The sequence below is a fragment of the Pongo pygmaeus genome, chromosome 4, assembly GCF_028885625.2.
Source record: "Pongo pygmaeus isolate AG05252 chromosome 4, NHGRI_mPonPyg2-v2.0_pri, whole genome shotgun sequence".
Lineage (NCBI taxonomy): Eukaryota > Metazoa > Chordata > Mammalia > Primates > Hominidae > Pongo > Pongo pygmaeus.
The window spans coordinates 34,823,064-34,847,210 of NC_072377.2; the positions used below are offsets into that span (position 1 = coordinate 34,823,064).

Here is a 24,147-nt window from a genome sequence, read left to right on the forward strand (position 1 = left end):
CGTGAACCCGGGAAGCAGAGCTTGCAGTGAGCCGAGATCACACCACTGCACTCTAGCCTGGGCGACAGAGCGAGACTCCATCTCAAAAAATATAAAATAAAATAAAATCCAAGTCTCTCTGTAGACATAGGAACTTTGGCCAAATCTATTTCAAGCTAAGCCTTTTTTTTAATAGACATAATTTTAAAAAAATCAGCAATGACCCCACTGGGTGGAGGTAGGTGACTTTACTAAAGTTCTAGAGAGAAATTTGGTCAAATTTGTGCCATGCTACGTATTTTCTAGGTCTTTTCAGCCTGATTTAAATGGAGAATCTGCTCACTGCCTGATTTTGCCTGGTATTAGTTTGCTAGGACTGCCATAACAAAGGGTACCACAAACCAGGTGGCTGAAACTAAAGAAATGTAGCGTCTCAGAGTTCGGGAGGCTAGAAGCCCAAGATCCAGGTATTGGCAGGGTTGGTTCCTTGTGAGCGCTGCGAGGGCAAATCTGTTCCATGCTCTGACCTAGATTCTGGTGGTTGGCTGGCAGTTTTTTTGGCTTGCAGAAGCCTTGCCCCGATGTCTGCTTTCATCTTCATGTGGCATTCTCCCTCTGTGCCTGTGTCTGTGCCCAGATTCCTCCTTTACATAAAGACACCGCTCAGAGTGGATTAGGGCTCACTATAATGACCTCATTTTAGCTTGATTACCTCTGTGAAAACCCTATCTCCAAATAAGGTTACCCTCTGAGGTTAGGGGGAGCATTAGGACTCCAACGTATGAATTTTTGGGAGGACACAAGTCAACCCTTAACACAACTCCATGCCCTTCCATCCTAGAACAGTTACACTGAAGCCCTGGCATCCCCCCACTGAGCTGGCACTGTCATAGACCTTAGCTCCACTGTTCATCCTTGGGACTATTTTCAGCATCTAAGAGAGTGAGGCTGGAGCATCACAGTTTTTCAGTGGGTGCCACTGCATAATATTAATAGCAAGAGTGAACACGTATGGATGGCTGACCTATTACAGGAAAAAGGACCTCTCATGTATTGAATGCTCACTAGGTGCCAGGCACTGTGCCAAGCCCCTTTGCATGCTCTTTGTCATTTAATGCTTACAAAACTCTATCCAGTAAAGACCATTGCTACAATGCATTTGATAGAGGAAGAAATGAATGTTGAGGACAAGTAAGTAACTTGGCCAAAGTCACACATTTGGTAAATAACAGAGATGGTTAACTCTCCTGGTTTTTCTGGATGGGAGAGTGTCGTATGCTGTCAACCGCAGCACACGCTTGCTAACAAGTTGCGCATTCCTAAATTGTGAAGCTTCAAACTGCATAAAATAGATGTTACACTGTTGCTCTAAGCTTAAGTAAGACCTCCACAGTGATTTTACGTCACCACAAGTCCATCCATAGTGGCAAAGCTCACCAATGTCAGCATTATTTCTCCTGTGACAGGGCAAGATTCTTTGTTTCCTGAGAGCCAAATGCATTTCATTTCTGAAGGGAGGAAGAACAGATGCTGCTTCTGCTCTTCCAGTGGTGCCAGTAAAACATCTCTGTCTACGTGGAGCTCCACTATGGGCTAAATGGGTCATAGCTTTATTCTATTTACCCCAGACCATATTTCTCAGTTAAACACAATACTTTTCCAGCTGGAAACCAATATGAAACCAAGGGCCTGGCCCCTAAACTTGGGGAAATCTCCTACTCTACACAAGCAATGAGTCATTTAGACCATTATCTCTTACGTCTTTATTCTGCGTTAATTACCTGATCATTTTGAATGAAGGCTGTTGTTGACCTACATGTTTTTTGTTTGACAAATTCTTTTATGAACTTCTCCTTGGGAGTGAAACAGAAATTGCTTCTGAATCATCCTGTGGATATTTTCAGTTGAGTTTCTACCTAAAGTTCTTTGCTGTGTGGAGGTGGTTATTTTCAACTATATGGCAATGCAGGGGCCAGCGTTGGCCAAAGGCTCAGTATGTCCATAAAGATGAGGTTAGTGACTAGACTTGGCTTTCTTTTTGCTTGAGTCCCTCCCTCCTTTTAAAAAAGGAAAGTCAGTGTGTCCTGGTCAACTTGATTATTCAACTATTAGGGTAGTTTTTATTGTATTCATGAAAATGCTTTCACTTTTTGGGAAGCACTGCCTGAAAGGATTTCATTTTTATTTTCTTAGGAGGCCGAATGATCTGATGGTCTCTAGCTGGCTCCTGCCTCCTGGGCTGCCCAGTAGGCTGGTTAGCTGGAAAGTGTAGAGGTTTATAATGTAAGAATAGAACAAGAAAAAGTTTAAGGAACCACATATTCTCCTTGGATATGTTTGTTCTAAGATGTATTTCCCAATGCTGAGAATGTTTCTGTAGCAACTTTTCGGATTTAGGCTATGGTTTTGGAGGGGGTTTTGATGAGATTCAATGTGAACTCATGAGTCTTTTCGTTTTGTCTGGGGGTGTGTGTGTGTGACAGAGTCTCGCTCTGTCACCCAGGCTGGAGTGCAATGGTGAGATCTCAGCTCACTGAAGCCTCTGCCTCTGGAGTTCAAGTGATTCTCTTGCCTCAGCCTCCTGAGTAGCTGCGATCACAGGCGTGTGCCACCATACCCGGCTGATTTTTTGTATTTTTAGTAGAGATAGGGTTTCGCCATGTTGCCCAGGCTGGTCTTGAACTCCTGACCTCAGGTGATTTGCCTGCCTTGGCCTCCCAAATTGCTGGAATTATAGGTGTGAACCACCATGCCTGGCCTGTTCATTCTTTGAAGGGTTGCTTCATAACTGAGAAGCTGCAGGGTCCTTCTGTGAGGCCCCAATGGGTGTACTAATTAGGTATATGATAAACTGTAATAACAAAATACCCTATACAGTAGTTCTAACAAGGTGGAAGTTATTTTCTTCTGAAGTAAATGTTTAAAATAGTCTAAGCCAGCGGGGCAGCTCTGCTCCATAGATTAACCCAGGAACCCAAGCCTGTCTCTGGCGTCCTCTGTTACCCTCTAGAACTGCTGTGTGCAGTGTGCTAGCCACTGGCCACATGTGGCTCTTGAGCATTTGAAATGTGCTAGTCCAAACTGAGATGTATACTGTAGGTGTAAAATACACACTAAATTTCAAAGACATTGTACCAAAGAAAGACTGTAAAATATCTTAATAATTTTTTATAATTACACACTGACGTGCTACTATTCAGGACATAATTGGATTAAATGAATAGAGTAAAATTTATTTCACCTGTTTCTATTTACTTTTTTTAATGTGGCTACTAGAAACTTTAAAATCACATAAGTCTTTGGACAGTGCTGCTCTAAGAACCAGAAAGAAGAAAAGTAAAGCAGAAGCACTTTCCTTTTTTTTTTTTTTTTTTTCTGTGACAGTGTCGTCTTTCTTAGTGTCTTCCTTTGTGGTCCAGTCTGGAGTACAGTAGTGTCATCATAGCTCACTACAGCCTCAAACTCCTGGGCTCAAGCAATCCTCTTGCCCTGGCCTCCCAAATAGCTAGGACTACAGGCACATAACACCATGCCTGGTTAATTTTCGTATTGTTTGTATAGAGACAGTGTCTCACTATGTTTCCCAGGCTGGTTTTGAACTCCTGACCTCAAGCAATACTCCTGCCTTGGCATCCCAAAGTCCTAGGATTATGGGAGTGAGCCACCACACCCATCTAGCATTTTACTTTTTTTTTTTTTTTTTTGAGACGGAGTCTTGCTCTGTCGCCCAGGCTGGAGTGCAGTGGCGCAATCTCAGCTCACTGCAACCTCCACCTCCCGGGTTTCTGCCATTCTCCTGCCTCAGCCTCTGAGTAGCTGGGACTACAGGCGCCCGCCACCACGCCTGGCTCATTTTTTGTATTTTTAGTAGAGAGGGGGTTTCACCGTGTTAGCCAGGATGGTCTCGATCTCCTGACCTCATGATCCACCTGCCTCAGCCTCCCAAAGTGCTGGGATTACAGGCGTGAGCTACCATGCCCAGCCGCATTTTACTTTTTAAAGGATGTGAAACTAAAGGTGCACAAATCATTGCCCTCACAGGGAACTGGTTAGAGCTTGCCCCAACCTAGCTGCAAGGAAGGCAGGAAAACATATTCTCTTGCTGGCAGCCTCGAAACCAGTTAAGTCTCAAGGGAAAGGGGAGAATAGATACTGGGGATGATTAACTCAGCCACAGGCAGTTTCCACAGAGGGTCTTGTTTGAGACTTGGATGATAAAGGTGTGCCCAAATGTTCTTAAACCTTAGTGACTTTTACAGTTTTGACTCCTTTTACGCCAGAAGTTAACTATTGATGGCTGCTTGCCCAGGACCCATTGGCCTATTGGTAGAAGTCTGTTGCAGCATGCTGCTGTAGGTGAAGTTAAATGCTTTTCCATATTAGAAATGGAAACTGCTGGCTGGGTGCTGTGGCTCACGCCTGCAATCCCAGCACTTTGGGAGGCCGAGGTAGGTGGATCACCGGAGGTCAGGAGTTAGAGACCAGCTTGGCCAACATGGTGAAACCCAATCTCTACTAAAAATACAAAAATTAGCCAGGCATGGTGGCATGCACCTGTAGTCCCAGCTACTCAGGAGGCTGAGGCAGGAGAATCACTTGAACCTGTGAGGCGGAGGTTGCAGTGAGCTGAGATTGTGTCACTGCACTCTAGCCTGGCCGACAGAGTAAGACTCCATCTCAAAAAAAATAATAATAATAAAAAGGCCAAGTGCGATGGCTCACACCTGTAATCCCAGCACTTTGGGAGGCCGAGGTGGGTGGATCACCTGAGGTTGGGAGTTTGAGACCAGCCTGACCAACATGGAGAAACCCTGTCTCTACTAAAAATACAAAATTATCCGGGTGTGGTGGCATATGCCTGTAATCCCAGCTACTCAGGAGGCTGAGGCAGGAGAAGTGCTTGAACCCGGGAGGCAGAGGTTGTGGTGAGCCGAGATCGTGCCATTGCACTCCAGCCTGGGCAACAAGAGTGAAACTCTGTCTCAAAAAAAAAAAAAAAAAAAGAAATGGAAACTGCTCTTGAATGTTACCAGCTGGTGACATTAGGTAACCAGTCAGGCTTTTCCTTTTATGTCCTGTAATATATTGGTGACCTGATCTGATAAGGTGTGGGATGAACAAAGGTTTGTTTTTAAGTACACCATTTTACCATCATAATCTTGAGGTTGCTTACACAGATAGGGACTATCATGACCTGATCTCACAGCTTCATTGAAAAGTTCGGGAATGGTGTCAGCCTCTAAGTTTATGTTATAAGCTTAGCTTTAAGTTACTCTTTAAATCAGTGATTCAGTCAATATGTAATTTATAAAATTGTGCAATTTGAGGATTCTTAATTATATTGATTAGTTTAATCTGAACCTACATGACATCTGACTCTCAAATTTTAGGCCTAGAATTCTGAGCAAAACTTTAGAACAAAGCTAAAAGAATATTAAAAATGGTAGAATGTCCACTTCCTAGACATGTAATTTTATTAATATAACCTGTGATCTTATTCACATTTTTGGTTGCCATGTTGTCCTTTTGGTTCATATTGGGTTTATTGCTGATTCTTTTCTCCCAGTTTTGCTTGTAAAGCCTCCCTTCGCCACCCCTCCCCTTTCTCCCTCCCTTTCCCCCTCCCCTCTCCCCCCTTTCCCTCCCCTCTCCTCCTCCCCTCCTCCCCCCCTCCCCTCCTCCCTCCCCTCTCCCCCTCCCCTCCTCCCTCCCCTCTCCCCCTCCCCTCCTCTCTCCCCTCTCCCCCTCCCCTCCACCCTCCCCTCTCCCCCTCCCGTCCTCCCTCCCATCTCCCCCTCCCCTCCTCCCTCCCCTCTCCCCCTCCCCTCCTCCCTCCCCTCTCCCCCTCCCCTCCTCCCCTCCCCTCTTCCCTTCCCTCTCTTCCTCCCTTCCTCCCTCCCTTCCCTTCTCCTCCCTTCCCCTCCCCTCCCCTCCCTTTAGTTTTCTCACCTGTAAACTGAGGCTGAGGCCAGCACTTCCCTTTAAAGCATCATCATGAGGATTAGGATAAAATCTGGCACAAAGAAACTTCTCAATAAATGGCAGCTGCTGATATTGGTTACCCCTGGTGCCTAGCACAGTGCCTGGCATTTGTAGTACCTATAAGTGTGTGTGTGATGGATGAATGGTCTCAAAACGTCCCATCTAGTTAAGGTCTTATGACTGACACACATGAAACAATTAAGGCAGTGCCAGGTTTGTGCCATTCACAGTGACTCTGGTGTGTGGCCATTCAACATCACAGGAGTTTAGAGAAGACTTCACAGAAGGTGAGTTAGGGGCTGAGCCATCGTGATTGGGTAGGTTGGGATTCACAGAGGAAACCAGTACTAATGAGTACAGGTGGGGTGAAGAGACTCTAATGGAGAAGGATATATACATGGGCAAATAACAGAAAATCAAGTTTGATGGGAGGTATGGGCCTCTCTATACCAAAGCCTGGAATGGGTGGGGTGGGTGAAATAGAGGAATGAGGTTTCAAGTTGATTACATTTTCACTGTAGGATGATTTGGGGTTTTGAAAGACTGTAACCAGAAAAGGGGGTCAGGACTAGGGCCAGGGCTAGGCTGGTGGCTGCTGCGGGGCAAGAACGATGGGATTTGAGTGGGTGTGGGGATGAAGAGCAAGCAGGGAGGGAGCCTAGATTCCCTGCTGATACACAAAGGAAAGTCTCTCCCTTGCGCCGCCACACCCTGTCCTGCCGTGCCAGCCAAGCGTGAGAGCCCCTCATCTCTTGAGAAATCTGGCGTGGGCTTAGCATTTCGTTAGACAACTTGGTGGGAAGACACACTAGAAAACATAAAAGGTGAGATCTCTTTGATTAAACAAGAATGTTTGGGGAACAACTATTTACCACTAAAATACACTTAGCTGCTAGGCATCATTCTAAGCAACTTAAGAAACTGATTTATTTGTACCTCTCATTAGAGAAGTGCTGTATGTATTCCCAGTTTACAGATGAGAAAACTGCAACATGGTATCTTACTATGTTGGTTTCCAAAAGTGGCTGTAACAAAGTACCCTAAAGGGAGTGGCTTAAACCAGAGGTCAGCAGCCTCGGCTCCTTCTGGGGCTGTGAGGAAGAATCAGCCGTGCCTCTCCCCAGCTTCTGGTGGTTCGCTGGCAATCTTTGGTGTTTCTTGGCTTATAGGAGCATCATCCTGATCTCTGCCTCATCTTCGTATAGCGTTTTCCCTGTGTGCACGTTTGTTACCAAATTTCCCCTTTAATAAAGACCTCAGTTGTATGGGAGTAGGGGCCCACCTTATTCTTAACTAATTACAGCTGCAGTCCCCCTATTTCTAAACAAGGTTACATACATTCTGAGACATTGGGGGTTAGGGCTTCAACATATGGATTTTGGGGAAAACACAATTCAGCCATAACTCTTGTCCAAATCACAAAGCTAAAGTAGGGTGCAGAACTTGCACCTGGGAACTCCGGGTGCGGAGGCAGTGTCCTGCCACTGCTGGTGCACACGGGTGTTTGCTGTCAGGAGAACAAAATATGATGATGCCAGCCGGCCAAGTAAAGGCCTGGACTTGAATTTCAAATTCCTTCCAATTTCCAGTGGAAACTGACAGATAGTAATCATGGGTAAACTTTGACCAAAACATGCTTCAGTGACAGGGACGCCTAGGAGCCAGGCACTGGATTAGCTTTCGGAAAGCTTCTGGGGCTAGAGATAAGGAGGGTGGGGAGAGGGCGGAGAATATGGAAATCAAAGCGGTCAGACTTGTTTTGAGCCGGGTGGGGCCTGGAGAAGAGGCCCAAAGCGCAAATTGGGAACTGAGACTTCAGGTAGGTATGTTTTAAAATAACAAAAAGTACATTTTTTGTTTTAAAATAACAAAGGGTACGATTTAGCCTAGGTTGGCTGTGCTTGTGAAGGTTTGGTGCACAGTTTTCCCCTGGGTGGTGGTTTCTGATGCTGGGTTCAGGTCTTTGGGAGTTGTCGGTGCCTGGTGAATAACTGGAGGGTGGACTGTTTTGTAAGCTCTTGTCAGTGTTCAGTGAGTTAAGTCCAACAGTCATTGGAGTCTATTGCTGTAGACTCTTGCCTTTTTAGGTGCATTTGGAAAAGCCACCTAAGCCCTTTCCCCATGGTGAACAAGTGGCTTTAGGTGGCAAGTGGCAGTCTTGGACACAGTAGGACATGTGGGATAATTGTCCTTGCTCTCCCTGCAGTTCCAGCCCAGTATCTACACTAGTCATTGTGTTGAATAAATGAGTGACTAAATGTAAAATGGAAATACTGACAGTTTATCATCACCACCCTGTCGCCCCTCTCTGTTCAGCATTTTCCACTTTATCCATGTAATGGACAGAAATAAAAGGTCAGTAGGGTTTTCTGGATGTGTTTCCTTTAGGATGCTCTGCATGTCCTCTTGGCCATGTCTGTGCTGTGTGAAATTAACAAGTATCATTGGAGGCCTTGGCTTGTTACCTACAATCTACCTGTGTGCTTATTTTGTGAAATTATTTTGTATCTATAGCTCATTAGCTCAAGTGGTTGAAGAACCACACTAAAGAACCACAGTTATGAATTTAGACCTTGTGTAGGCTAATTAACTAGCCTGTGTTCCCTGGGCAGAAAATTACCTAAATTTAGACCCAGTTTAACTGACTGGCATCTGTGTCTGTGGTCAAAAGAGAGACTGACTTATTAAGAACATTGCCACTCCTTACCAGAAACATAAGAAAAGACAGTCCTTAGGTCCTGGTTTTGATGGGGCAGCTATGTCAACCTCATGTAAAGGATACTATTGAGGACTAAACTCTGATTTTTTTATCTTGCACAAATTCCTATCTAGGGGTTCTGGGGAGTCATGCCCTACAAACCATAAATTCCCATCAGATGGGTTTTATTTAACCCTATATATCATGACTTATTTTCCAACCTGACTCTGGCATAATATTACGAGACAAGGAAGAAAATTAAAATATTTTACCCTAAAATATGTTTATTTGCCATATTTTGAAATGGCCCTGCAAAGCTCCTTCTTTGTGGGGGGAAAATGTGCATCTGTAAAGAATCTCTATTAACATAGCTACATCTTTTTCTTCCAGACCCTCCCAAATTCTAAAGAGATTAAGATCTGAATAGGAAACATTTGTCATCTGTTCCCTCTAAGGACAGCCACTGTAAGACTTCAAAAGAACTTTGGTCTCCACAGTCTTTATCTTAACTTGAATAGTCCCTTTCTACCAATCCCAAGTCTTTAGACAAACTCAACCAATTGTCAACCAGAAAATGTTTAAATTCACCTACAGCCTGGAAGGCTGCTCCCCCGCCCGCCTTACAGTTGTCAAACTGATGTATTTCTTAAATGTATTTGATTGATGTCTCATGCCTCTCTAAAATGTATAAAACCAAGCTGTGCCCTGATCACCCTGGGCGTATGTTCTCAGGACCTCCTGAGGGCTGTGCACAGGTCATGGTCACTCATATTTGGCTCAGAATAAATCTCTTCAAACATTTTACAGAATTTGACTGTCCTTTTTTTTTTGAGACAGAGTTTTGCTCTTGTTGCCCAGGATGGAGTGCAATGGCATGATCTTGGCTCACTGCAATCTCCACCTCCCGGGTTCAACTGATTTCTCCTGCCTCAGCCTCCCGGCCACCACGCCCGGCTAATTTTTTGTATTTTTGGTAGAGATAGGGTTTCACCATGTTGCCCAGGCTAGTCTCGATCTCCTGGCCTTAAGTGATTCACCTGCCTTGGCCTCCCAAACTGCTGGGATTACAGGCCTGAACCACCACGCCCGGCCAAGAGTTCAACTCTTTTCAACACTATGATTTCATTATTCAGTTCTTACACATTTGTGAGTCATTTAACCATAGTTTGTCAGAAAGATTCTGGACAACCTCCTCCTAGCTAGGGAAGAAATTCTCCAGAATGGTCAACCAACTCTCAAGACAGAAACAAGTCTCAATTCCAGCTTGGCCAACACAGTGAAACCCCGTCTCTACTAAAAATATGAAAAATTAGGCTGGTGTGGTATGCGCTTGTATTCCCATCTATTCAGGAGGTTGAAGCAAGAGAATCGCTTTAACCTGGGAGGTGGGGGTTGCCGTGAGCGTAGATCGAGCCCCTCACTCCAGCCTGGGCGATCAAGCAAGACCCTGTCTCAGGCGGGGGACAAGTGAGCGGGGGAAGAAACAGGTCTCAAATATTTAATCAGGTTAAAAGCAGTGAATGTTCAGTATCCCAGGCTCTGTTACCTTAATCAAGCCCATTATGGACCCCGTTCACATTAGCATCTCACTTCTCTACTACAAACCTGTGCTTTATAAACAATGCTCGGGTTGGCCACTGTTATAATTTTGGACCCACTTAAGGAAAACTATGGCAAGTAAATAGTCTTTTTGTTTTTTTGAGACGGAGTTTCACTCTTGTTGCCAGGCTGGAGTGCAATGGCATGATCTCGGCTCAACACAACCTCTACCTCCCGGGTTCAAGCGATTCTCCTGCCTCAGCCTCCCAAGTAGCTGGGATTACAGGCATGCGCCACCATGCCTGGCTAATTTTATATTTTCAGTAGAGACAGGGTTTCTCCATGTTGGTCAGGCTGGTCTCGAACTCCTGACCTCAGGTGATCCGCCTGCCTCGGCCTCCCAAAGTGATGGGATTACAGGCGTGAGCCACCGTGCCTGGCCATAAATAATCTTTAAAAAGGAATTTATTGTAGTATTATTTATATTACTGAAAAAGTGTAACCCAGATGTTGGGAGCAGACAAATTGTTATATCCACAGAGAGGAAAGTTTTAGTCATTAAAAATGTTAAGCTTAAAACTATGCAGCAACTGGGAAAATGCATATAATAAAATAAGTGGAGAGAAATTCAAGTTACAAAATTGTACATTACATTATAATTACAACACATAAAAAATGCATATGGTATACATCAACACCTCTTCTTAGAAATACTAGGGAAATAAGGATGGGCATAAATATTTAGCTTTAAGGATATTCAGCATAAAAAAGACCTGAAAATTAGAAATCACTTAAGTAAAAATTTGTTGAGTATATTTTGGGTATGTATTCAACAACCATTTAAAATGTTGCAGAAATTCATTAAAGAAAGCTGTTTTATGTATTATTACTAAGAGACAAAAGCAAGTTCTAAACATGCTTGTGATGCTTAAAATGCTTTCAATGTGTTTCTATTTCTTAAAAAACAACTTGGAAGATATAAACAAGGGTGAGAAGTCTCCAAAGACAGATCCAAGTTTTGTGGAGCCTGAGGTTTATATAAAAATCTATGGGAATCCTTCCTTAAAAACATCTTACTTTTGCAAATTTTACAACAACAACAACAGAAAGAATATACTATGTGAGCATATTGGTAGGCCTTGCAAGGGGCCCTGAGGTTTAAGCTTTAGTTGCTTTATGGGAAATTTTCTCCTGGGCCATAGGTCTGCATTTCGGGGGCACCCAGCACACTGCTTCAGATTCTAGCAGTTACCTTGTAGGCACTCAGCTGATAAAGATACAAGCCTTGTAAATTGCCCTAAAGAACAAGCTCTTTTAATGTGATGGTTCTTGTATTTACCTGAATTGAGTACATCCATCTTTGTTGTAGTTCAGTGTTCTCCGAGTGTGATGCCTGGACCGTCAGTATCAGCATACTTGAGGAATTGTTAGAAATGAACATTTTGGGGCTCCACCCCAGAGCTACCTAATCTGAAATTCTGGAAGTGGGGCCCAGTGATCTGTGTTTCAAAAGCACCTTCCCACCTTAGGTGATTCTGATGCAAATTGAAGTTTGAGATCTAATCAGGCTCAGTCGTTGCCAGCCCTCATTACAATACCAGGAAAGCTTCTTATACTACTGGTTACTAGCTTCTGCATCCAGAGGCTGTGTCCAATGAGAGAGAATGTTAACTCACCATGGCAAGCAAATAATTTACAGATTGTGGCACTTTGTGAATAGAAAGAGGTTTAAATGGATGGCTGTAGAGATGAACACTTCCATCCCGGTACTTCGTCCTGTTTGTCTTTCCTAAACTCCTCCAGATAGTCAGTATCCTTAATTACTTGACTGAATAGCTGGATGATGTTTTGTGCACAGATCCACAATTATTATCACTAAGAGTTAGTTTGGTTGATTAGTTAACCTCAAATTCTGTATACCCCACTTAACTATCTCTAAACCCGCTGATGTTGTTTCCTTATCAGCAAAATATAAATTTTAGAAGAGTACATCCCTCTGAGGGATATTGTGAGGATTAAATAAGATAGAAATGCAAAAGATATTATTCACTTCCCCTTTTCCAGATACTCTCTAATTCTGTTCCCAGTTATATACTCCTATCTATCAAATCTTTTTAAAAAATCATTATTTCTTCCATTTCTCCATTCGATAAGCAGAATCTCATGAAGGTTTGGATGATGAAGAAATTGTTACCTTTATCTCCTTATAGGATGACTTCAGTTTTCTTGCCACACTTACATTCCATAGGAAGTTGGAAATACCCTTTCTGTGAGGATGGGACAAAGATGTTAGCTTTGTGCTATCCACTCTTGTAGTCACTAGCTACATGTGTCTGTCTAGCATGTAAAATGTGGCTCGAGCTACTAAGGAACTGAATTTTTCTTTCTTTCTTTCTTTTAGAGACAGGGTCTCCCTTTGTTGCCCAGGCTGGACTCAAACTCCTGGGCCCAAGCAATGCTCCCACCTCACCTCCTGAGTAGCTTTGGACTATAGACACATGCTACCATGCCTGGCTAATTTTATTTATTTTCATAAATTTAAATTTAAAAACAGATACTCAATGCAAATATTGGAAAATGCTTAAGTTTGGAACAACTTGGGTATGTGAATTTGTTTTTTCAACTCTAAATCTCCTGAAATCTAAATAGATGTCAAGTATTTCCAATAAAAATGTAGCATGGGAATTGAGATGTACAGTAAGTTTACAGGATTTTTAAAACCTAGTAAGAAAAAAAGTAAAATATCCCAATAAGAGTTTTCATGGTGATTTCATGCTGAAATCATCATGTTTTGCCTATATTGTTATTTTAAAAATATATTATTAAAATTAATTTCACCAGCTTATTTGTACTTTATAAAATGAGGCTATCAGGAAATATAACATGTGGCATTATATTATATATCTCTTGGATAGCACTATGTTAGATCCTAAAAGAAAACTGAAGTGGAATGATACTGGTTACATACTGCTCTCTTAATTAACATAAACAGATGTGAGCCTTTATACCCGGGAGCCACCAGCCCCCCTGCATTTGCCTTTGTGGACAGATGTGTAACCAGTTTCCTTTTTTCTTTTTTTTTTTTGCGACGGAGTTTCTCTCCTGTTGCCCAGGCTGGAGTGCAATGATGCAATCTCAGCTCACTGCAACCTCCGCCTCCTGGGTTCAAATGATTCTCCTGCCTCAGCCTCCTGAGTAGCTGGCATTACAGGCATGCGCCACCACATCTGACTAATTTTGTATTTTTAGTAGAGATGGGGTTTCTCCATGTTGGTCAGGCTGGTCTCGAACTCCTGACCTCAGATGATCTGCGCACCTTGGCCTCCCAAAGTCTGGGATTACAGGCATGCGCCACCATGTCCAGCCCACTTTCCGTTTTTCTTTAGGTTTATGCAAACATCCCCTGTATTTGCTCTCTGTCCTCTGAAGCTGCTGATTTAACATCACTAATTTTCCGTATGGAGCATCTCAATGAAATGCATTTTTAAATGCTGTGATTTTGGCTTTTCTATGTTTTTTTTCTGTGAAGGTTTTCCTGGCATAGAAATGTAATTGTTCTGCCCTAGTGTTATTCTCTGTCCATAGAAGGGAGTTACCATTCTTGGAACTCAGATTTATAACCACTTCCTTATTTTTGTAATGCCTCCTAATATACTTTTTAAAAGGGACTTAACCTTCATATAATTCAGTTTTCCTTAAAATGTTTAATCACCCACTTTAGCAGCCTTGGCTTTGTGTGACTCATGGAATATGTGTATCATTTTATTTTTAAAAGTTACTCATTAAACTGAGGACAATGAAGATTTCTCAAAAGGTAAATATAAATAGAATGTCACTTAAGGATTATTTTCTGCTTTTATATGTTTTTTCCCATATTTTGAGGGTTCTTGCTCTGAATATCTCAGGCTGACTAATGGATTTTAGGCTGATACTTAAGACATTCATGTTAACATTTGAAAATGATACTCGAACCCTGGAGTTCGGGACTTAATGGAAGAAATGTTTTATTTTGGAACTTTATTACATGGATGTTGGGCCTATTTTGTGATTATACTATATCACAGGAGATTGCAGGCTTTTTATTCCTGATCTGTATAGTTTATTCTTTGTTGCTGCCTCCTATTACTGCAGGAGGGATTTTCTCTGCTTGAAACACCAAGTTATCTGGGCCATTTTAAGGGCACAGAAATAATACTTGTGCCCTTTTTGTATATGCCTCATGTGACTCCTTGACCTTGCAGTTTGTATAATGGATGGCATTTCATGAAAAATAGCCCTTTTCTACTCCAGAAAAGTTTTTCATCTTCCTTAACAAGAGGCAGTAACTGAGTCAAGACCATCAAAACTTGCAGCTCCTGCCCTACCCCGCATCAAATCGCAGCATATTGAGAGATGATAAATATGTAAAACATGAAGCCAGAGAGGCAAAGACGTCAGCTCAACATTTTACTGTTACTTTCAGATAGCATCAAAACTTGGCACATCATGTTGTGGACAGAACCACAGGCTATATTTACTGATCTTGGTTCTGCCAATTACTTGTGTGTGACTCCTGCAAGTCAGTTGGCCTCCCTGGGTTTCCACATGGGTAAAATAAGATGCTCTCGGCCGGGCACGGTGGCTCACGCCTGTAATCCCAGCACTTTGGGATACCAAGGCAGGCAGATCACCTGAGGTCAGGGGTTTGAGACCAGCCTGGCCAAGATGGTAAAACCCCGTCTCTACTAAAAATACAGAAATTAGCCTGACCTGGTGTCAGGTGCCTGTAGTCCCAGCTATTCGGGAGGCTGAGGCAGGAGAATCTCTTGAACCCGGGGGGCGGGAGGTTGCAGTGAGCCAAGATCACGCTACTGCACTCCAGCCTGGTGACAGAGCGAGACTCCGTCTTAAAAAAAAAATGCTCTCAAAAGTCTCATTAAGCTTTAAAATTCTGTGTTTCCTGTTCAGGTCTCTTTCCAAGTCCCTCTGCTCCTCATCCATCTTTGTGTCCACTGATAATTGCTTCTGTAAGAGAGTACAAAAGCGGTTCATTTATTTTTACTGGAGTTGTGCAAAGTCCCACAGGCATCTGGGGGAAAAAAACCACACATCTTAATTGAAGTATGTTCAAGTCTCCCCAGTACCTCGTCAAAATTTATCATCTTCTACTCGTCTATGACATTTCTTGTAATCTCTACTAATTGAGAACAAACAAGAGGGAAAGAATCTGGTCCTACTGTAGGTTATGATTATAATAACCTTCCCTTGAAATAGGCAGTTATTTTTTCACATTTCCTTAAGCACATGGCAGAGCTGTAGACAGGAAATCCTCAAGCCTCTGACCCTCTCTCCAAGGGGAAAATCAAAGCTTTGAAAAAAATGGCAGAAGAAGAAAGAGAGGGATGTTGATACAGGGGCAGGAAAAGAGAAAGAAAGGAAGGAAGTGAAAGTCTATGTCTTTATGTGTCTACTGTATTTATGAGTTTGCTTTGTTTCTAAAGTGGAGTAAGGAAAGGTTATCATGTCAAGAAACTAGATAGTATAAAAGCTAAGCTGCTCCTGAGTGTTATCTAAATATAAAGATATAATTTAATATACTCTTTAGAACCACATTTGAAATAATAAAACCTAAGTATAAGGGAACTTTGGGTTTTTTTTTTTTTTTTTGAGACCGAGTCTTGCTCTTGTTGCCCAGGCTGGGATGCAATGGCGCGATTTCGGCTCACCACAACCTCTGCCTCCCGGGTTCAAGCGATTCTCCTGCCGTAGCCTCCCGAGTAGTTGGGATTACAGGCATGCGCCACCACGCCCGGCTAATTTTCTATTTTTAGTAGAGACAGGGTTTCTCCACGTTGGTCAGGCTGGTCTCAAACTCCCGATCTCAGGTGATCCGCCCGCCCCAGCCTCCCAAAGTACTGGGATTACAGGTGTGAGCCACCGCACCTGGCCAAAGGAACATATTTTTAAGAAGTCTGCAGAGTTCTGACAGTATAATCATGTCAGCAGTTAAAAAATTGTCAACTAATTAGCCTGCGTCTTTTGTGAAAACAAACAAAAAATTTTAGCTTAAATTTATTTAAAACATATTCCATAGGTTGTGGGTATCTTTGCATTTGTATATTTGGATATTTTGCCAAGTTACAACAGTGAAAATAAAATGTCAGTAGTTAAAAAACCATGATAAAATTTAAAACCATGGGGGTAATTGATTATAAAAGACCATTATGCCACAGATAAAATAAGTTGCCTGAGAGCCTGCCTGGAGCCATTAGTTAAAACATTGCCAATCTAATAATGATAGAACTGGGCAGGCATGATGGCTGATGCCTGTAATCCCATATCTTTGGGAGGCTAAAGTGGGAGGATCTCTTGAGGCCAGGAGTTTGAAACCAGCCTGGACAACATAGCAAGACCCTATCTCTATAAAAACTTTAGAAGATAACTGGGCATGGTGTTACATGCCTATTGTGCTAGCTAGGCGGGAGGAATGCTTGAGCCCAGGAATTTGAGGTTACAGTAAGCTATGATCATGCTTCTGCTCTCCAGCCTAGGCAACAAAGTGAGACCCTATCTCAAAAAAAAAAAAAAAAAAAAAAAAAATTCATTCAGAAATTCAATTTCTAATGCCAGACTTATTATGCCTGTAATCCCAGCAATTTGGGAGGCCGAGATCACCTGAGGTCAGGAGTTTGAGACCAGTCTGGCCAACTTGGCGAAACCCCGTCTCTACTAAAAATACAAAAATTAGCCGGGCATGGTGGCATGTGCCTATAGTCCCAGCTACTTGGGAGGCTGAAGCAGGAGACTCACTTGAACCCGGACGACGGAGGTTGCAGTGAGCTGAGATCATGCCACTGCACTCCAGCCTGGGCCACAGAGCAAGACTCGTCTCCAATTAAAAAAAAGAAAATCACTTTCTAAAGTAAACTTTCAAAGGTCTGTAGCTACTTTGTGTCAATTCTGCACAAGATGGGTTTTCCTAGTATTGGAATTTTGGAGGGTTTCCCCCTCTCTATTGACATTTGGAGAAAAACAAATCTTCATTCATATAATCTCAGACAGTTCTTAACCCCACTGCACATTAACATTACCTAGGGAGCTTAAAAACAAAAGTTATTCCTGTTCCTCACCCAACTCCCATACAACTGAATACATTTTTCTGGAGAGGAGCTGGGTTGGGTATTACTTAGGCTCTTTGGAAGATTTTCCTGAGCAGAAAATGTTTAGAAGCATTGATCTAGGATAATAAGCAATCATCTAGGAGGGAAGCCGTGTAGATATTTTGTTTTGATCTCAGAGGCGTAAGAATGAATTAACCACTCCTCATTCCCCCAGAGATAATGTGTGGAAAAACTTGTTTTCAAACCATCCCGAAGAAAAGCAAATGTGATTTAAGGCCTAATTGTTTCCAAGTGGCCTTTTGCAGTTCCTTTGTTCTGCATTCAGACTGAGTTGTGCATGGAAATAGTTTAGGTATTAGTCCATGAACATGGAATTTGACCTTGGTAAGGAAATACATCCTCTGCTTTCTTCACTAACCAATTGTATTCATTTGTTAGGGCTGCTGGAATAAAGTGCCACAGATGGGTGGCTTAGAACAACTAAAGTATACCTTCTTGGGTCTGGAGGCGAGAAGTCTGTGTAGCAGCGCCATCCTGCCTCTGAAGTCTCTGTAAGGAAGAGTCCTTCCTTGCTTATTCCTAGCTTCTGGTTTTGCTGGCAGTTGTTGGAATTCCTTGGCTTGTAGGTGCATTATTCTAGTCCTCTGTCTTCACATGGTCATCTTCTCCCTCTATATGTATCCGTCTTGGTGTCTAAATGTTCCCCTTTATAAGAACAGTAATTTCTTGTAGTGAGACTGGCTTGTTCCCTTCCCATGGCATAGGCTCTCTGTCAGATATTACCTCAGTATGTGAAAGAACTTGCATGCCTCTTGCTTCTCAAGGATGGATTGGACTGACTCTAGGGCCCTTAGCCTCAGGCATTTGCTGAGGGGCCACTAAGTGGGTGGAAGATTAGATTTTAGTGTTTCCAAACTTTAGTGATGATGAGAATCACATAAGGTGCTTGTTAAGAACAGGGATTCCCAGGTCCTCTCCTTGAAGATTCTGGTTCAGTAGGTCTGGGTGGAACCAGGGAGCTGCATTTCAGTGAGGATCTCCCCGCACCATCCCTCCACCACCTAGCTCATGCAGGTGATTCTTATCAATGAGCGAGCTTCAGAAACATTGGACTAAATGACTTCTGCTCAGCATGCCAAGATTGTAAAATTTCTGACATGTGTTCTTCCAGCAGAAGAGATTTCTAGTAGACTATTCAATATATTTGCTATCCTTTCTTAGTAAAAGAACCTTATCTTTTATTTGGGATGCAGTGAATTCAGTTAAAAGAGTTTCCATAAAACCTAAAGTATAATAATAATAATAATAATAATAATAATAATAATAATTACAATAAAAGAAAAAAAAAAAAAAAAAAAAAAGAAACCTGCACATCCTGCACATGTATCCCAGAACTTAAAATTAAATTAAATTTTTTTAAAAAGTAAAAAAAAAAAAAAAAAAAAAAAAAAAGAGTTTCCTAGCCTTCTTTGAACTACGTTTGACTGACTAGGTTTGACCTGGTCAAAGAGAAGTGATGGGGGGTGCTATGGACTGAATGTTTGTGTCCCCCCAAAATTACTCTGTTGAAATCCTAATGCCCAAGATGACTGGTGTTTAGAGATGAGGCCTTTGGGAAGTGATTAGGTCATAGGTTTCATGCGCGTCCGTGTGAAGAGACCACCAAACAGGCTTTATGTGAGCAACATGGCTGTTTATTTCACCTGGGTGGAGGCGGGCTGAGTCCGAAAAGAATCAGCAAAGGGTGGTGGATTATCATTAGTTCTTATAGGTTTTGGGATAGGCAGTGAAGTTAAGAGCAATGTTTTGCGGGCAGGGGGTGCATCTCACAAAGTATATTCTCAAGGGTGGGGAGAATTACAAAGAACCTTCTTAAGGGTGGGGGAAATTATAAAGAACATTCTTAAGGGTGGCGGAGATTACAAAGTACATTGATCAGTGAGGGTGGGGCAGAAACAAATCACAATGATGGAATGTCATCAGTTAAGGTTATTTTTACTTCTTTTGTGGATCTTCAGTTACTTCAGGCCATCTGGATGTATACGTGCAAGTCACAGGGGATGTGATGGCTTGGCTTGGGCTCAGAGGCCTGACAATAGGGATGGAACCCTCATGAATGAGATTATTGCCCTTATTAAAAAGCCCCCAGAGAGCTACTTCATCCCTTCTGCCATGTGAGGGCACAGCAAGAAGACAGCTGTCTATGAACCAGGAATCAGGCTTTTACCAGACACCAACTCTGATGTGATCTTGGACTTCCCAGCCTCCAGAAGTGTCACAAATAAATGTCTATTGTTTAAGCCACCCAGTCTGCAGTATTCTGTTACAGCAGCCTGAACTGAGGTAAAATAGGTGGAAGGCCTTGTCAAAGGATCCTTGTATGCTGCTGAAAGGTACACCACCTTTTTTTCCTTATTCTATTTTTTTTTTCCTTTTATTCTATCTGAGATGAGGAATTGATGGTTAGCATGCTTGCTGCCATCTTGAACCTTGGGATGATCTTGTTAAGTCAGTGGAACCTATAGATTGAGGGAGCCCCAATTTCAAATTTCCTTAGGACTATCATGCCAGCTCTGGGCTGACTCCTCTAAGCCTCTCTTTATATGTATAGACTTCTCTCTAGTTAAAACCACTTTATTTGGGGTTTCCTTTTATATACAGTAGAACCTAATCTTTATTGATATATCCCCAAATTTGGAACTTTATGAGTTTCCTTTAAGTTATAAACATCACTAATCAAATCACCTAAATTCTGTCTTCAAGGTACATTTCCTGAGCCTAAAACTTACCTTTCTTTCCTTAAGAGGAAAAGGAACAATTTGGAGTTTATATTTAAAAACTCTCTTGAGTTCCAAGGTGATTGGAACAAGTCTCAGTGGGAGGAATAGGTCAAGTCACATTGTACCTTTAGTGTCTCCCGGTGACAGTGAAAGGGAGCTTTCAGTTGACACGTGCATGAAGGAAGGAAGGAGTGCTGGGTGAGAAGTAGCATAGGACTAGAGGAAAGCAAGAGAGTGCTTGCTTTTCGTTATACTTTCCTACTTTTCAAGTCTGTTTATCGAGGGAATTCAGTTGTAATGATGTGTTGAAAGTGCTTTCTAAATGATAAAATGCCTTATGTATGTTATTTACTGAGCACTGAGTTATATATAAGGATGTTCAGATACACTATGACAGTTTTTCCAAGTGACAACTGCTAGATATTAACAGGTGTCATAAGCAAGAAAAGTTTGTGACAAACGGGTTTGGGAAATGTCATGTCAGGTCTCTTTATTACAGGACTTCTCAGTGCCTTTAACGTATTAATGAACATTGTGAATATCAAAGAAAAAGGAAGGTTGTGGGGGAGGGGATATGCCATGTGGTAATATTTTTTAATATAAAAAATATGGGTGTCTTGAAGAATAGAGCAACCTTGGAGAAAGGCAGCTTTAGAAAGAATTATGTAAAGATGTAAGAATACATATTTAGTACCTACTAGATGCAAGGTTCCAGAGCATACATAAAATGAGAGACATTGTCCTTGCCTTCTGAAAACAAAAACTTTTTATGGGGTGGTGGGGCACAAAACATTTACATGTGGAAGAATAATATTTAGGATAGAATCTAAGTGCCACTTGTACCCAACATTGTACCCAATAGGTAACTTTTCAACCTTCATTCAGTCCCTGTCTTCTGAGAGCTTATGATGTAGGGCTGGTGAGGATGGTGGATAAGGATGAGGCCAAGGATAACATGGAGTGGGATTAGAGAACACAGACAGTGGTGAAGAGGTTCAAAGAAGACAATTGTCACACCCAAGAGAGGGATTACAGAGGGGAAGGAGAGACTCACTAAAGGGAGGATCTCACAAGATAGGCAGAGTTTCAAGAGAGATGGGATTGAGGTCATTTTGTGGGCTGAAGCTATCCTACTTCAGCCTCCTGAGTAGCTGGTCTTGAACTTCTGGACTCAACAGAACTTTCTAATACTGGAGTTATTAGGAAAAAAAAAAAAAAAAACCTCAAAACTTAAAAAGGAAGACCCTTATCCTTCACTGAGGATCTGTTTCTTTTTTAAAAAAATTTTAAACATTGTTTTATAAAGATAATGTCTCACTGTGTTACTCAAGCTGGTCTTGAACTCTTGGTCTCAACTGACCTTCCTTCCTTTGACTCCCAAAGTATTGGGATTATAGGCATGAGCCGCCATACTCGGCTGAGGAGCTCTTTAATGGGAAATTCTTAGATGGCTTCATTGTCTATGGGTGTAATTTCCTGAGACAGTCCTACTATCCTGGTCTTTATTGCTGTATTTGAATTTCTTTCCTTTTCCTTTTTTTTTTTTTTTTTTTGAGATGGAGTCTCACTCCGTCACCCAGGCTTGGAGTGCAATGACACAATCTTGGCTCATCACAACCTCCGCCTCCTGGTTTCAAACAATTCTCCTGCCTCAGCCTCCGAGTAGCTGGGATTACAGGCATGCGCCACCATGCCTGGCTAATTTTGTATTTTTAGTAGAGACAGGGTTTCACCATATTGGCCAGGCTGGTCTCGAACTCCTGACTTCATGATCTGCCTGCCTTGGCCTCCCAAAGTGCTGGGATTTCAGGCATGAGCCACCTCGCCCGGCCTTTGAATTTATTTTCTTTTGAGTAATAGGTACAGTTCTACTGTTCTACATGAAGAATGCGTTTACATTCTTACATAAATTTCTAAGTGTCAACTTATAAAAGCTCTATTACCATATTTCTAATTTTTTTTCTGTTCATTAATGTCATTTTAGACTTCTGTTTGTTGGTTTCTGTTGCTCAACTCATTGTTCTCAGAAGAGCCTTTGAAAGTCACATTAAACACAGATGAGATGTGCAAAATAACTTCAAATTTTTAGAGAAGAAACCACATAAAGGTGGCGTTGGGTTATCTGGGACGGGGATACAGAGGGAAGCAAAACTAAGTGTATGTGCCTGCTAGTGGGCATTCCAGCAAGGAAGCCAGATTGATTTTCTATTTGATTTCTTCTGAGTGGTTTCACTCCTTGCTGGAGTCAATGTCATATGATCTTGATCATTTGCCAATATAAGTAAGAAATCTAAGTGTAATTATTGGACAGGAAAGGAAGCAAGAACTCTTCAGCTTTAAAATCCAATGGCATATAATAATAATTAACCCTGTTTTGTGGAATAAAATATCAGCAGGAATATTTAACATGAAGCATACTGTTTCCCAATACCTTCGTTGCATTGTCAAAAAGTTTTAGCTCCAGGATTCTGTTTTTTATTTACTGTTTCTGTCCACCTCTTTGATAAGGAACTTGTTGGTTTGCTGATTCTATTAAGATTAGAATTGCAGTAGCCCAACCTTGAAAACAGCTATGCTGGAAGGATCAATGACTTTAGCCATCAAAGTGGACAGGGGAAGGGATCCTCACTTGCAGTTGGTTCCTCTGTCTACCTGTCCACCTCAGCTTCAGGGCCTTTTGATATGGTGGGCTAGAGGAGGTCCAAATGCTGGCAGGATCTCAACCTCACCTGGTGTCCAGGTGCTCGACACCATCCCAAGAAGGAATTCATGAGTCAGAAAATTATAGAAGTACGGAGATTTATTGCAAAGGGAAAAGTACACCCTCAAGGGGGAAGGGGAGTGCGGGCATACTCAGGAGAGTCGCGCGTGTGAGGGGGTTTGGGCCTGCTACCTTTATGGGCTTCATTCACCAAGGTGGAGAATATTCATGAAAATTCCTGGAAGGTGGTGGAGATTTCTTGGAGCTGTGGTGTCACCGTTTTTATACCAAATATGGGTGTTCCTGAAACTATCATGGCACTGGTGGGGGTTGATTGACTATGCTAATGAGCACATAATGAGGTTCTAAGAGGAACCTAGGTCAGATCCAGCGTCATTTTGGGTCCAGTTGATCTTAGCCAGCTTGGGCCACGTCCCGGTATTTCAGGGTCTTATCAGTCCCTAGCTTCTGCAGGTAATTTCAACAGTTTCTTTTTACTAGTCACGTGAAACTGCTGCCTGGAATTTTCTATTCTCCTGAACCACCCTGTATTATTCCTGTCTCGCTTTGACTTGGTATACCCTGCCTCAAAAGGCTCTTTGCCTCGTCTTTGCACAGTTGCCAACTAAAAAGTCTTTTCCTGACACCTCCCACCCCTTGAGTAAAATCACACATTCTTCTCGCTTCCTATTCTTTCATTTTAACTTTTTAAATACTTCTAACCCTTCACATGTTACCTGTTTGTTCATAATGTATTTGTTTGTGAACTGTCTTCTCCCTAGAGCAGTACCCTATCAGGACTTAGGCTCTGGGGGTTTCACTGCTCAATCTCCAGCCTGGCACATAAGAGGTGGTCAGTAAAACTGTTGAATGAATGAGTGAATGAGTGAATCACAGTTACCTCAGTTATAAAGATGTAATCATCAGTCTTCCCAAAATTCTTACAATACTGGACACTTTAAAGGAAATGAGGCTTTTTTAAAAAAAGAAAAAGCATTTCCTGGCAGGAATTTATGTATTTGTATGCAATATGTGTGTAGTTACAGTACAGTGCAAGAAAAACAACCATATTTCCTGTCCTCTAGGAATTTGAAATCTGTAAAGAACTCTAACACTGGAAATGCCTGATAACATACATCTGCAGTTATTTGTGGCAAAAGACAAGGCAAACAGGCAAATATTCTGTACTACAAAAAATGCACAGATTTCAAAGGACAAGTATAGGTGGATTTACATGCCCACATTGTTTGAGGTGAGTGGAAATTTGTACATGATAATCCAGGTGAGGCTGAGGCTCCCTGGTTGTGACAGTTCCCTTTGGGCTATTCCCCTGTACCTCCTGGGTCAGCTGATCTGCCTCCATCCAGA

The 24,147-nt window shown here is 42.2% G+C and overlaps 1 protein-coding gene across 14 annotated transcripts in view; it reads left to right on the forward strand.

The window, feature by feature from the left end:
* The window catches only part of RAI14 (retinoic acid induced 14), a 176,587-nt gene that overhangs the window by 36,158 nt on the left and 116,282 nt on the right, over positions 1 to 24,147 (forward strand). For 3 of the 14 annotated variants that reach the window (XM_063664707.1, XM_063664708.1, XM_054487013.2), the window contains exon 2: positions 23,865 to 24,031. The exons of the other annotated variants lie outside the window; for them this stretch is intronic. In XM_063664707.1, the coding sequence (XP_063520777.1) occupies positions 23,900 to 24,031 (132 nt within the window). In that variant the 5' untranslated portion in view covers positions 23,865 to 23,899. The remainder of the gene's footprint in view (positions 1 to 23,864; positions 24,032 to 24,147) is intronic. 14 annotated transcript variants of the gene reach the window in all.